General features: G+C 39.2%; 2 protein-coding genes across 5 annotated transcripts in view; one reads left to right on the forward strand and one right to left on the reverse strand.

The window, feature by feature from the left end:
- The window catches only part of TSPO (translocator protein), a 357420-nt gene that overhangs the window by 73304 nt on the left and 268930 nt on the right, over positions 1-15186 (reverse strand). The gene's annotated exons all lie outside the window — the stretch shown is intronic.
- PACSIN2 (protein kinase C and casein kinase substrate in neurons 2) overlaps positions 1-15186 on the forward strand; it is a 54010-nt gene that overhangs the window by 18390 nt on the left and 20434 nt on the right. For all 4 annotated transcript variants that reach the window (XM_066319611.1, XM_066319613.1, XM_066319614.1 and 1 more), the window contains exon 2: positions 9190-9300. In XM_066319611.1, coding sequence (XP_066175708.1) covers positions 9241-9300 — 60 coding nt within the window. In that variant the 5' untranslated portion in view covers positions 9190-9240. The remainder of the gene's footprint in view (positions 1-9189; positions 9301-15186) is intronic.

Genomic DNA, 15186 nt, shown 5'->3' on the forward strand with positions numbered 1-15186 from the left:
AGGAATGTTTCATGATAATTTGACCTGCTTTTTGTCAGCAGGGCTATGGCAGTGAGGGGATAATGCCTCCAGAAAGAATTGGTAATTATGGAAACTACTGTTTAGAGCCTTTTCACAGCTTTGATCTAAGCCAGCGATTATGGAAGTGGTCATTTAATTTCTGCTTTAGGGCAGAAGTCCTGGGGTACAGTTCTCTGCTTGCTTTGGCTGTCCCTTGAGCAAAAGCTATACTAGCAAATACTTTCTGGTGTTAAAGGCTGCTTGTGTTGAGGATCTAGCCTAGAAAATTGCTGGGTTTGCTTACTAGAGAATAATCCATTCAGCTCCAAGGAGTTATGTGTGGAAATGTGATGTCTCTGTGCTGTAAATATCAAGTATAACATGAGCACATTGTGGTCTGTTATTTCACTGGATCTGGGGATCTTCTCTGTCACCTTCAGCAATGTCCTTCTGAAACACTCTGCAGGAAGGTCTGTTACTCTTTGTGCTTTCTCTTTATCCATGGTAGGGAATTCATCACTTCCCCTTTTCCTTTTATTTGTATCTCCAGAAAGTGACAGAAAGATTCACTAGTACTTGAAGAGTGCAGAAATTTTCCTGAGTTCACCCATGCAGCTTCCCCTGCCCCAGTCAGCCTTCCTAGTCTTTCCCAGTCATAGTCATCTGTATCTCTCTAAGATAAGCAGAAGGTAGAGTATTCTGAGACATTGTTAAGGCACAGATTTCGTTTCTAACAGTGATTTAGGTTTTGAAAAACAAGTCTGTGCTAAAGACCAGGCTAAATTTGGTTCAAGTAATGTATCTGAAGTGGTTCTCTCCTGAAGTAAAGTGCAGTAGCTCTTCAGTGCAACCTTCAGATTTGGGAAGACAGCCCTGTTTAACCTTCATTTAAGGTTTTAGATCTACTTCTATTCAATGCACGTCAGTATTTCATTAATTAATATTACAGCCCTGTATTTCCTGAGATGGAAAAGTACAGCTTTTGACTGTGAAACACTGAAACAACACATCTGTTTCCTAAGTGACGCATCTGCAAAGTGTGCCTACGTGTTTCACTGAGATATTTAAAAACACTCTCCTCCACTGAAGCCAGTTGTATGATTAAAAATATGTTCCTTTAAAATGAGCTACCCATGTTCTTTCCTAAAGTTTATAGTATACCGAAATATTCAGCTTTACAGCTATACAGAATCATATTATGATTGAAAACCCTGGGTTATTTTGAGTGCAGCGGTGTGGAGGGGGGGAAAAAACCGCATTAGCTTGGGCTACAAGGTTTTCATCAGCCCACAGGAAGTGCCAAAGTACACGCTGGTGAGAGAATTGTGTTTGTGGAAATGGAGGTCAGGCAGTGCTGTGCAGGTACTATGGTTATCTGTGCAGTTATGCTGCCCAGCTCCATAGCTGGAAAAAAAAATGCAAGTGAATTAAGGCATGCCTTTTCAGGTAAATAGCTTGTAAGCAGAATGTGGAATGACTTTCCAAACAATGGTCCTAGTTGCTTTTTCCTACCAAAATGTATTCTTCTGTGTCACAGCTGATACAAAAGTGTTTTTGGCTGAGTGTGATACTTTGCAATGTTTGTTTGAATGTAAGGGAGCATGTTTGTCTTGTTTGAACTGATGGTTCTGGGCTCATACAGCCTGCTGTTCACAACACATCTATTTCTAGAATGGTTATTGTATTGCTTTTTATTTATGTCCTTTTGTGGGGCTTCTGTTTTGAGGTAGGGCAGTCTTCATGCTGGGTGGTCACATAAGTATGTTTTATGTCTGAGGCGGTACTTCTTGTAATGTTCTATTTTGCTTCTTAATTATATGCCATTTTAGAACAGTTGTGTACATTTCACTTCACTCTGCAGCTGCTTTGTCAGTGCAGCTGTAAATGCTGTTTCATGGTTTCTCTCCTGGAGAATCCATCAGTATCACTCCTCTGCACTGTCCTTGATTTTGCAGTGTTGTAAAATGCTACTGAAACTAAACATGAAGTGTATATGCTTTAAATATTTCCCTTGACATTTTAGGAAAATAAGTTTTCATTATGGGTGTATATAACAAGCCGTCTAATTCCACTAGATAAAAGGTCAGTTATTTATTTTTAAAAGATCTGGACACTTAAAAGATTTCTTGCTAACTAAATGCTTACAAAGTGGAGTTTGTGAGTTGAAGACGTGGTCTTCTGCCTCCTTCATGCTTGTTTTGAAAGAAACCTACAAGCGTATTTATCTCAATTTTATTTATTTAGGAAGGATGCCAAGATATGATGGTTAATTTCATTTTGGGAGACTTTGACAGGACATATGAATTAGTGTGTGATGTCACAGGCATTACAAAAGTGAACATTCGGAAAGGATGAACACATGTAATTAAATTAAAGTTCTTCCTGCACTTTATCATTTTAATCACTTGATCCTAACCAGCAGAAAACCTCTGATGTGAAAAATTACAGAAGATATTTAAGGTTATTTTAATTAGCAAATAATCCTGAGTTCTTCAGCTGGTTTTCTGGCAAAATTTACTCAAAGTCAAATTTTTTTCTTGCAGTGAAGAAAACATTAATGTGGATTTTCCCCCCATAACTCCAGATTTAAAAAAAAAAAAAAAAAAAAAAAAAAAAAAGTATAGTGTTAAAATGTTAAGGTTTGTTGTAAATAGATGCAAATATTTAAAGCTCCCCAGATCGCTTCATCAGCTTTGCATCTTAACTGGTATATCTGTGCATTTAAAGCATGTATTTTGCAGTGTTAATAATTTCTGTGGTCGGTGTCTATTTAACTTTAAATAGAAACCTCTGCAAAGCTTCTGGAGACAAGTAATAGCTTCCCTGGTTAGAACAAAAATTGCACAATTGAAATAATACACCTACACGCATTGGCTTGTCATGCTGAGAATAAAAAATAATTTTTCCCCAAAGTCAGTGTTCTGCTATTTCAGGTATCTCCTGGTTAGCTGGAAAAATGCAGGAGGAGGCTGTGCTGTCAGCGTGTGAGAGCTCGTAGGGATGGTTGGGTTGTGAATGTGCAAAAAAGCAGCATGTGTAACAGCAACATGTCTAACCAGCATGTCTGGCCACTAATTATGGGGCAGGAGGACAGGAGATAGGAGCTGCTAACTCCAGGGCTCTGCAGTCCTCTTTGGAGTGTGAGAGTGAGGTAGTGTTTGTACATGGATGAAACAAAATGTACAGGCTAAGGGTCTTCTTGAGAATGTTGGCTCGTTGCTTCATGTTTCAGGTATACTTCTGTGCTGCGCGTTATTCAAATTGTTTGATCAGTAATTTTAAGTTTCATTTATTTAATAAAATAATCAGTAATGACCAAAATGGCTGTTCTTACTCCTTTTATTATGCCTTGTGAAATGTACCCGCTGTAAGATTGCATCACACAGTGTTAATGTGCCTGAAGAGTTTAATTTTGGAGACTGTCTCCTCACTGGAGCTGTGTGGGATTTTTTTACATGTGGTAATTATCATAGAAGTTTAATCTCTTTAGTGATCTTCTCATGTGTGCTGAAACTACGGCTTGAATGTGTATTCCTGGCTTGTATATTTAGGGCAGTGAATGAGTGCTGCTTTCAGTGGTTTAACCTTCAGCATTTAACAAACATAGGCATGGGTAAATACAATCCAGTACCAGGAAGGTTGTTGTGGACCGAGGAGCCTTGAACTCCTTAACTGAGAATTGCAGAGAGGCTCTTGTTACTCAGGGTTAGGAATGACCACTATGAACTGATAGCTTTTTGTTATTTAATGTCATCTTATGCTATTTGCTAACTACTGAAAACTGTCTAGGTGGCAAGTTACTCAGTTATCCGAACTAAAAAATCTAGGAAGAAGCATTGCTCTCAGTCTCACAGGAGTGTGCCTGGTAGGAAATAAGCTTGACGAGGCTCTAACAGCATGCATTTCCTAGATTCCTTCCTTTAGTGCTCACGGTTCACCAAATAGGTTGCTGTCAACTTCTTTCCAAAAATCATTTGGTGCGTGGCTCTGCCAACTATAACATAGAAGCTGAATTCCCCAAGAAATAGTGATTTGATTTCCTTTTACGGACTTTTCTCTGGTGTTTGTTGCTGTAGTTGTTTTCTTGATGGAGACTAAGGGATTATCTTAAATCTCTGTGGAGGAGAGTGCTGTTCTCCCTGTTTTATAGTTTGAAGAACTAGGCCCAGGTCATCAATTTGAGACTCTGCCTTTAAAAATCTAAGGCCTAACTTCTGTTAATAAAATGCAGTCATGTCTACTGATTGCAATTAGAAGACTTCACAGCACTGAGTAGCAGTGATTAATCATGATTTGATGCATTTCTTCCCTGCACTCAGGGGCTGGAATTTTTTGGTGTCGCTTGAATGTGCAAACCAAAGCATTCTTTTTCCTGTATTTACTTTTCGTATTAATTTGTGGACTTTGCAGTGTCAGTAGCTGTGATTATTAACAGCTTTTGTTACATGATTTCACAATATGGCTAAAGACGTTATGTCACTTTTTTCTGTGTAAACAGTAAACAGATTGCAACCCTGAAGGAACTGGTAACTCCTATCGAGCAAGTTCTTTGGAAAAAATAGAAAAGAAAGTAATATCTAAATTGCTTTATTTAACCAGAGAATATGAGGTTGAGCATATTCATGGCAGGTACACTTGGTAGCAAACTACAGTAGTTCACACTTAAAACACAAGGGAGTCTTGTTTCCTTCCTGTTCTATGTGGAACAAAACCTGAGACTTCAGTGAATAATAAGGAAAAATATTATAGCTGAAAGTTCTTAGGAGCAGCTAACTGAAGTTGAGTCATGTCCTTACACATAAGTAATTCACTCCTTAGTCATGAAACTTGGAATCTTGATGAGTCAGATCCATGGTGACAAATGCTGTCATTCTAGAAATAAATTTAAAAGGTAATGTGACCAGGTGTTTTTCTCTTGCAAAGGCTGATAGACTGTCTCAGCTTGCATTTCTAGAGTCCTTGGAGACAATGCATGGCAACACCATTTGGTTTTCTAAATACAGATTAGGGTTTTTTTCTGTTGTATGTCATCTGGAGGATAGTTAATCACAGGAATAGGTTGCACAGAAAAGTTGTGCCATCTCCGTCCTTGGTGGTTTTCAGAATCTATCTGTATTAAAGCCCTGAGCAATCTGGGTTGATCGTGCTTGGAAGGTTCTGTCACTCTGTGATTCTGAGATGTTTCTCTGTTGTGGGCCGCTTTGTCACCTAGGGCTACAGTTTAGTGATTGCCATGCTTTAAAGCGGCCCATTGTATATGGAATTGTAATATTTTTTTAAAGCTATCTTTTTGAGTCTAGTGAAATATATTTTCAAAATAAGCATAATCTTCCAAAAGAAATCAGAATGTTAAAATCTCACTTTAAACAATCTTACCTGTTTCACAGTAAGAGTTCATCAAAGTTATTTGTTATTAAAAGCCTAAAGGGGTTTAACTGAAGGATTTCTTTAAAAGCTGTTCCCCGTCTTCCTGTTGAAGAATACCTTAAGAGAAATTTTGGGATTCACTGGATTATTTTAGCTTCTTAATTGTCTGCACTTGTGGCACAGAAAAAAGAAGAACCCAAGTATTTCAACATGAACAAGGCAAAGGAATTTTGCAAATTGCTTTCAAAGTAATATCAAAACCAACTTCTTGAGAGCAGAGGCAGTATCTTGTGTTCAGCTGGTTTTATGTGTGGTTTCTGAAGGTCTGCTTGCTCATTATTAGTTAATATTTTTTAAAATCCTTGTGTGTTAAGCCCTCAGGATGTTTATAGCATTTCTTTTTACACAGTGGGGCATTAGCAGTGAGGAGGAAATTCAAGGTCTTTAGCATAAAGCATGGCTAGAATGTTCCCTAAGAAGCTGCTTTAAAAAAAAAAAAAAAAAAAGCCACATTTATTTATTAAGGCCTGTTTCCTTGTATCAAAGATCAATGTATCCTAATTTACAAGAATTACTTAAAAGCCAAGGCCAAGAAACTGGAGCCTTGTTTGTTTGCATCATTTCCGTAGCTATTACAGTATGTGCTGTTTAGGATGGAGTTACTTTGTGCAGTTGGACTTTGTGGTTTATTTTTAGCCTGTATAAGCTCTCGTGGCTAAAGTGTGCTTGTGACAAAAGGCAGCAGGAGCTCAGGACTGGTAAGGCTTTCTCTGGGCTGCTTTTTTTGGTGCCTGCAGCACTGTGCTACTGTTTGCTTGGCAGCTGGGGGATAAAAAAAAAAGATGCTTAAAGAGATGGGCCTGGAGCTGTGGAATGAGAAGAAAAAGAGTGGATGAAGCCAAACGGTTGTGAGAATATAGGAAGTGGGTGTATGCACTGTGCTTTCCTATGGAGTTTTTGGTTCTGCTGCAGTCCAGCTGTGTGAGATGCAGGTGATCACTGGTGGATAATCTGTGCAGAGCTCATCTTTCTTGTTGTATCTGTCTACTTTTTCTTGATTTTATGTGACAGCTGTAGTTGTTCATAGGTTTGCTTTTATCGTGAAATGGAAGACCCTCCAAAACAGAAAGTGCAATGAACTTTACTTGTGAAATCTCTGCAAATTCACTTGGAGGATGGAAAGACCAAACCCTGACAAAAAATGTGCTAAAGGCCTGGCTGCTGTAATAATTCTATTTTGTGAGGGTAGCATGACTCACACTACTTAATGTTCCTATCTCAGTATACAATTTATTTTTAAGTAGGCCTGTAAAAATAGTGTTTTTCTGTACCAGTTGTTGCCATGACTTCACAACATTTCCCTAAATACGCTTGCTCATACTTTCTCACAGCATAGTATTTGGTGTACTAAAACCTTAATTCCATCAGTATTTCCTGAGTGCTGGTAGTTTTCATGCTTCTATGGAAAAAAAGGATAATTCCATGTATGATGTAGTTCTAGTTCAGGAGGAATAAAAGGATTTTTTTTAAAAAAAAGTCACCACAACCTGTTTCTTCATTTTAAAAAATGTTCCTGTGTCTGAGCTTTTTCAATCCTCCCATGTAACTTTTCACAGTAAATTTGCAGGAATCATATAATTTAAGCTACTTTGTTCAAGGTAAGTGGACACTGTATTATTACTTCAGAACACTTTCATTGTCTTTTTTATCTGTAATTGGAGGGGGGGAAATAACTGCTAGTGTGGTTTGAGAGAGTGGGATGGATGACTGCATGGGATGGGATGAAACTTTCCTTTGAGTTTATTACTTCAAGGTTTCTTTTTCCAACATGCTGAAGTCTACAGCTGCCTGCCAGATCTCTTCCAAATGACAGGGAACACTTTGGTTGAGAGATCTGGGTCTAGTGGAGAAAAATGGCCCTTACTCTTCCTGATGACCTTCAGAACCTCATTTCTCCCTTGTTCTGCACAGCACGGCTGGCTGTTTAATTTGAAACTATTCTTATGAATTGGTTCAGCTAGTTGCAAGCTTATTGCACTTTGGTTTCCTCCTTATGCTGCTTATAGCTGTCTAAAAAAGGATGTGAAAAAATACAAACACAAATGTGATCTTTGCTTACCTGACATACTGTAAAAATTGCAAGGGACAGAATTTATATGGAAAGAACACATTCCATGTAAGGATGTGCTGCTAGAGAAACTGAATTGAATACTGTTTGAACTTTTCCCTCTTGGCTCAGTAAAGGCACAGGTAGAAAAGCTGGTTTTTTCATAATTTCTAATAACATAATTTGAAGACTGTTACACTGACATGTAAAAATAATTTGCCTCTATATGATTTGCCTTTCTAGCTTGCTGTTTTGCAGACCCCTCCTTATATTTTGGCTATCTTGTAAAAATAAAATTCTAACAGTTAATGTTCCTGTTGTGCCTTTAGTTCCATTTTTCAGCGTTAAGTTTATGTAAGCGTTTTTGTGAATTGCATTATGTAAATGAATTGGGTGAAAAACTGATAAGGAGAAACATCTTGTCTTCCCAGCCAGAGTAATTTTGTTATGTTTGTGCTGCAACTGTCCAAAGAACTGTTTGGTTTCAGTAGCTGGGTATTGTTACGAACAAGTGCCTACCCTTATGGCATGGTTATTTTCAATGTATCCCAGAAAGGCTAATTTAGTGTTGAATTCTCCTTGCCTGGGAGAATGCCATTTCTCTCAGTAACTTGTCATAACCACTGGGCAGCAAGGCCAGGTTTGAAGACATTTTCTGCCCCCTTTGGAAGGGGCCATGGTCCTTTAATGGAAGCAGGATTGACAAGGCAAAAAAAAAAAAGAGAGGGAGCTTCAGCTTACAGTCTACTAATAAAAGTATTCATCCCACAAGGAGTGGTAAAATCTGTTTACCTGTATGTATCCCTGGTAGTAGTTAGAGATAAACTTGGCAGGAGACATCCAAACATAAGAACCTGGTAAAATATCTGCAGAGATCAGTCAGGGATTTGTGTGTGTGTGTTTTGGGAGGCAGCTGTTTCCTTTCTCTCCTACCTCTTGGTCTCCAGCCCACAAACTGCATTCGTGCATGCAAGTGCCTGGATTTTTGTCTCAGTAATGTTTTTGATGTTGATCTTACATGTTAGCTTAGGGAAACCCTAATCTTTTTCATACCTAGTGACTCATAAAGTCATCTACTTCAATAAGGATAGGTTATATTTGTCTTCCTTAGAGCTATGTCTATAAAAGTGGAAATGCCTGAATTGTTAACGTAATTACTTGCTTCTAATAAAGCTGAGAATTCGGATCTGATGGGTTTTGTTTGTTTTGCTAAAATAGAAAAATGACAAGAAGACATTTATTTTAGTTGAAATCAACAAATTTTTGCCTTAAATATTTCTGATGGGTTTCATTGAATATCACATTTCCAGTGGAAAAGGAATAGGAATCAGTGCAGGTTATTGTTGCAGAAGCAAAGGTCAGCTGATGGTCTCATAGGAATGCTTTGAATGTGGAGTAGTTAATGAGTAAGCATCTCACTGCTCAATCTTTTCTTTTGGTTGTGATAGGAAAGTTTATCATTAAGTAAACTCAAGAGTCTAGTGAAATGTGATGTAAGCAGATGCACTGAGTGTTTTCTGGACAACTAATGTCATGGTAAGAGCTACAAACTGTGTTGTAGAAGTTTTCTGTTCCAAAATGCCCTGTGTGGTTATTTGTTTTTATTTGGCATCTCTAGATATTGAAATAATGAAGTTGCTTAACGTGATTTATTTTCGTAACTTCATAAATCCATTAATAATGCTCATAAATGTGGTTTTTTTCTGTTTTTACAGATTCTGAAGGTGTTTAAGCTCTGAATACTTACAAGCTCTTCATACATAGCAATGTCTGGCTCATATGATGATTCTGTTGGAGTAGAAGTTTCTAGTGATAGCTTCTGGGAGGTAATCCAAATGTTTTATTCAATATTTTGATTTTATTTTTTACTTGTATTGTAGAAAATACGATTTTTGTGCACTGTAAACTGTGGAGAGAGCTGCAATACAAGACACATTGATTATTGTGATCTGCAGAAATAGTCTAGAGGGTAAAAATTACCGTTTGGATTTTGACCTATTTCTGTTGAGGGCTTTAATGGGCCCAAGGTTGAGAATCATCCACTTGAGTAGGGTATTAAATTCAGAATTGAACTTCTGTCAATTTTTATTGTCAAGGAAGGCAGTGTGTGAGTAGCTTTTAAAATGATCAGTATTAAATCTGAAGTAACTGTTCCAAGCTACTGTAAATGTACATAAATTACAAAAGTGAGATACTGTGTGGATGTACTGCCTGTCTTCTAATTGTTATCTGGATATAAATATAAACTACTTTGAGACGAGTTACTCTTATCTTAGTGTAAAAGCATACATACAGAGAGATAATATAAAGTACTTTGTAATATCAGCAATTTGTGCTGCCCCAGTCTGACAGAGACTTTCAGATGCTGGGATAATTTAAACTCTAAAGAAAGGAAACTTCACAAAGCAGAAATACTTTTACAAAAACAAGTCTTTTTATTCGAGTAAAATGAAAGGCTTGGCAGTGTCAATAATAAGACAGTTGGAGGTAAGTGCACTGTCTAAATTAGCTGATTCAGTAGGACAAACTTCTGCCATTTGAGAGAGAGCGCTTTTGAGTTCGAGCTATAGCAAACATGAAAACAGCCTGGGGGAACCTGTCTGAATTTACCAGAGCCCTATGCGAACTTGATTTTGGTGACTTGATGTTGTACTTCCTTTGAAATGTAAGCTTTTCTAGACCACTAAACTGTGCTGTTTGTGGTGATAGCATATTACATTTTGATGCAATCTCCCATGTTTTTTCAATGTATTTTAGAGAAGACCTAATGCTAGTGAGGTTCTGGTTCAGTAGATAAGTACAGTTTTTTGAGGAGACATACTTACTATTATGTTAAATGTCTGTCTTATTTATAAAGGAGTTCTTTTAAAATCACTATATTCTATGCCTTGACCCCTTTTGTTATAGGAGTACTCTGTAGGATGACTGCAGACACAGTTATTTGATGTATAACCACAAAGATTGATTGTTCTTTGTTGTTAAAACAATACTTGGAAAGCCATGGCAATCAGGTGAAATTCCAGGTGATAGAAAGGAGTGAAACATTGAACCTGTCTTTAAAAAGGGTAGGAAGGAGGACCCTGGGAACTTCTGCTCTTGGAGGTGTCTCAACTGGCTGTCATCCTGAGCAATCTGAGCTATCACACCTGCTTTGAGAAAGGGATTGGGCTACATGATCTCTAGAGGGTTCTTTCACCCTCAGGTTTTTTGTGTGGTTTGTTTCATGCTGAGGCAAGTTCCTGAGCAGACTTCCTTGCTAGAAGTGTTTCAAAATAAAATAAGGAGCAATCAGGAAAAAAGAATTCTGGACCAAAGGGGATATATTGATGTGTGTTGGGCATCGTATACTTGGCAGCAGAACATGATTTCTGGCTGGCACTTTTGTACCAAGTTGTTATCTTCCATCAAATAATCATGTCTGGAAGCATTAAAACTGAGTGAATAAAAACGAAATTTTCTGTAAACTAGGATGATTATGTTTGGACAAATTTGAACTCAAAGAATTAAATCCAATAAAGGATGATCAGAAAATGGCAATTACCTTAAATAAAGGCCTTCATGAAGGTTTGTTTAAATGTATTTGATGCTTATTTGTGTTTGTGCTATTGGTGACTTATTTTACATAATTTTGTAAACACTACTGCTTAAGTCTGTTTCCTTGGACTTGTCTGTGTATTCTTTCTGAAAGGTCAGGACTGCAGTCTGTTTCGTAAGTGATGTGAGTAGACTAATGTATAATGCATGAGTATACCTTTCTTTATCCTTGGCTAAGGAAATGTTAGACTTCTGTACAGCAATCAGTTGGTTTCCTTATAGGGTTTTATGTGCTTTCTCTTTTTTGATGTATAACCACAAAGATGGTTCTTTGTTGTTAAAACAATACTTGGAAAGCCATAGCAATCAGGTGAAAGTCCAGGTGACAGGAAGGAGTGAAACATTGTTCCTGTCTCAAAAGGGGTAGAAAAGAGGACCCTGGGAATGACTGAGCTGTCAAACCCACCACCGTGCCTGGGAAGATCGTAGGACAGACTTTCTTAGAAGCTCTGATAAGGCACAAGGAGGACAGGGAGATGATTAGAGAATCAAGGGCAAATCTTGCAGGACCAGTCGTGTGGTCTTTTGCAGTGGAGTGGTTCCATCAGTGGATAAGAGATAGGGTACAGGTGGCATTTATGTGACTTGCTGTAAAGCCTTTGACATGGTCCCCCACAACATCCTTCTCTCCAAACTGGGGAGGTGTGGATTCTATGGGTGGATTGCTGGATCAAAAAGGAATCACTTGGGTGGTTGCATACAGAGGGAAGCAGTCAGTGGCTCAGAATCCCAATGGACATTGGTTACAAGTGGTGTTCCTCAGGGGTCCATACTGGGGCCAGTGTTATTTAATATCTTCATTAATGGCATAGAGGGATTGAGGGCGCCCTCAACAGCTTTGCAGAAGACACCAAACTGAGGGTGCAGTGACAATCCAGAGGGACGTGGACAAGCTCGAGCAGTGGCCCATGGGAATCTCATGAGATTTAACCAGACCAACTGCTGGTGCTGCACCTGGGTCACGACAGCCCCTGGGATCAATCCAGGTGGGGATGGGCAGAGGGAGCAGCCCTGGCAGAAGGCCTTGGGAGTGCTGTGGGTGAGAGCCGGCCCTGCCCAGCCGTGTGTGCTGGGAGCCAGAGCCCCAGGGCAGCAGGGGAGGGGAGATTCTGCCCCTCTGCCCCACTCTGCTGAGACCCCCCTGCAGGGCTGCATCCAGCCCTGGGCCAGCACAGGAAGGACAGGGAGCTGCTGGAGCCAGCCCAGAGCAGGGACACCAAGGGCATCACAGGGATGGAGCAGCTCTGCTGGGAGGAAAGGCTGAGGGAATTGGGATTGCTCAGCCTGGAGAGGAGAAGGCTTTGGGGTGACCTCATTGTGGCCTTGCAGTGCCTGAGGGGAGCCCACAGGAAAGATGGAGAGAGACTCTTGACAAGGGCCTGGAGTGACAGGAGAAGGGGCAATGGCTTCACACTGACAGAGAGAAGGGTTAGATTGAAATCATTCCCTTTGAAGGTGGTGAAGCCCTGGCGCAGGTTGCCCAGAGCAGCTGTGGCTGCCCCATCCTGGCAGTGTCCAAGGCTGGCCTGGATGGGACTCTGAGCAAGTTGGGATAGCGGAATATGTCCCTGCATATGGCAGGGGGCTGGAACAAGATGATATTTAAGATCCCTTCCAACCCAAACCATTCGATGATACTTCTGGTTTGGAGTCATCTATGCAAACTAAATTTGACTGCTGTTTAGTGTAAACCCCGTCCTTTTTACATGTTCTGAATTGGTTGGTTTCTGCAACTTTGAATTCTGGTCTTAATCTTTCTCGAAAGGGTTAAACAGCTTTGATCAATGTGGTTTTGTTTGATTTGATTAGAAAAGATGTGGTGCCTCTGGAATGCCAGCTGAGTGCTTCATTCCTCAGGTCACAGGGAGTAAAGAACTAATCAATTTGGAAGTCGTTTTGTTACTAGGGATTCTGATGTTTATACTCTAGTTAGAGGTATTTCAAGCTTTTTGACACAGTAAGGTTTTTCTTTTGTTTTAAAGTCAGCTTGCAGTTTGTTAAGGCACCTTGATATGTTTTACTGCCACAGCTGAAAGCAGTGAATGTATTTGAACTTGGATGTGGACAAGAAGTGAACGCTTCTGTGGACACACAGAAGTGACAGTCTTGTCAGGGTGAGCTTTTGAATTTGTTCCCTTACACTCGAAAGTAGCTCACTTTTATTTACCTTTGAACTGTGCTTCAGAGCTTCTTCTTAAAGGCATTTAGGGAAGAGTGAGGTGGCTGGCTATGGGACCTAGCTGAAAAACTGACTGTGGAAACTGTTTTTTGCTCACTGTGTATCTGTTGAAACTAAAACACTTTTAGTTGTTGAAAGTTGGTTTTTCTGTTGAGCTGATGAGAACTGTACCTAATAAAATGTTGATAAGCGAACTTCAAAGCTTTTGCCATTGCTGTTGACAGAAATTTCATTGTCTTTAGGACATGAAACACTTTGTTATCTATCAGTTTTCTGACTCTAGAAGACTGTGGTTTCTTTTGTCACTACCTTTGCTATGTTTTCTTACTAAAAAATGTGAGCCTAGAGTCTGTAGTTGCCTGGTAGTAGGTTTACTACTCTAACCTTGTCTGGTTGCTTATGCTCAGACTGTCCATGGAGCAGTTCAGTGCAGGTTACTTCATCGGTTAAGCTTTTTTTATTAAGTTGTTATTTCAATAGTGTTCATGGAAATTTCTAGTTCCAGCCCTGAGAGTTGAGTTCAGTGCTGGAAATACAATATGAATAGTAACTTGTTTCCTATAAAGGTTAGTATTTTTTATTACAACACAGATATTGTTATCAGGTTCTGATATGTGGTTGGGAAATGGTTGTCTTGTTGAAAGGCAATTGGAGAAGTTGCTGTTTGGACTTGTGTTCATGGTGATGGCTTACTGGAGATCTGGCAGTCAAAAAATGTGGGTAGTTCAAGGCTTAGGCAGGGGTAGTATCTTGTATCAGAACAGCTGATACGGCTGAAAAAAACAGGCTTTCAGAATTATACGTGTTTGTTGAGCATGCCAAAGAAATAGCAGCAGATTTCATAATTAAATTGGAAGGGTTTTTTCATATTTGGTAAACCCAAGATACTACTTTAAGGCTTTTTGTCTTCTAGCAGGATGACAAATCTTTTTCAGTAGAACAAATCCTTTTCTTTTCCTCTATTTCTTCAGGTGTTTAGTCAATAAAAGTACTTTAGGAGTCAGAGAATTTTGTACATATTTTAAAATAGGTTGCTTAGAGAACAAAGAATTGCAAAATACTAAGAAAAGACTTTGTGAAGGGTGATTCCCACAATAGCAGTGGAGGATTTAATCAAAGTTTCTGTTGTAGTTGTAGGAGAATCTGCGGATGGCTGGGACAAGGATATTCTAGAACATGTGGTTTTATTGCAAGGGTTGTGGGTAAAGGGGCCTTGCCTTCAGCCACCAGCCTCGGCTGAAGGGAAGTCCCAAAGAGAGAGGGAGAAACAACAGGAGGGTGAGAGCTAAGAGAGGAGGGAGCGAGAGAGCAAAGTGGCAGGGGGAAGACAGCAGGAGAGAGCAAGAATAGGGGGAAGAGGAAGAGAGCGAGGTCCTTGTTACAATACATTATATCTCCTTTTGTGATGAATATTCTAATTTTCAGTGACCAACCAACACAAGACACAAAATCTGTAGAATCTACATACAGCCTATAAGAACTACTGTATTACCATACTGTGTTATATTTTAAACTCTAAAAACTACTCTTTAAACTTCTGTTTTGCTACATTGATCTTTGGATCCCTTAGCCAGCAGAAAGGTATTGCTCAGTCAAAAGGGATTCTCCTTCAGCTAGCTAGACCATTGTTTTCAGGTTATATAGTAACTAAAACTCAGTATCCTACAGCTCAAAGTAAGCTTTCATTTCTATTCCGATTATAAGTTTCATATTTTCAGAATCTTTTGCTAAGCAATCATATTTATAAGGTTTCCCTGATTCATCTTCCCCAACAGTAGTAATTCTTAAATTACCTAAGAAATGGAAGTTTTGCTCTCCTAATTTATTTTGCTGTCAAGCCTCAATGTACCTAGATGTGTCTGGTTAAGCTCTTAACTCCCTCTGGGTGCAGAAATCCTAGAGACTGAGGAATCTTGTTGATATGCTCCAAGAAGGAATT

This window comes from Sylvia atricapilla, chromosome 5 (assembly GCF_009819655.1).
Source record: "Sylvia atricapilla isolate bSylAtr1 chromosome 5, bSylAtr1.pri, whole genome shotgun sequence".
NCBI classification, from domain to species: domain Eukaryota; kingdom Metazoa; phylum Chordata; class Aves; order Passeriformes; family Sylviidae; genus Sylvia; species Sylvia atricapilla.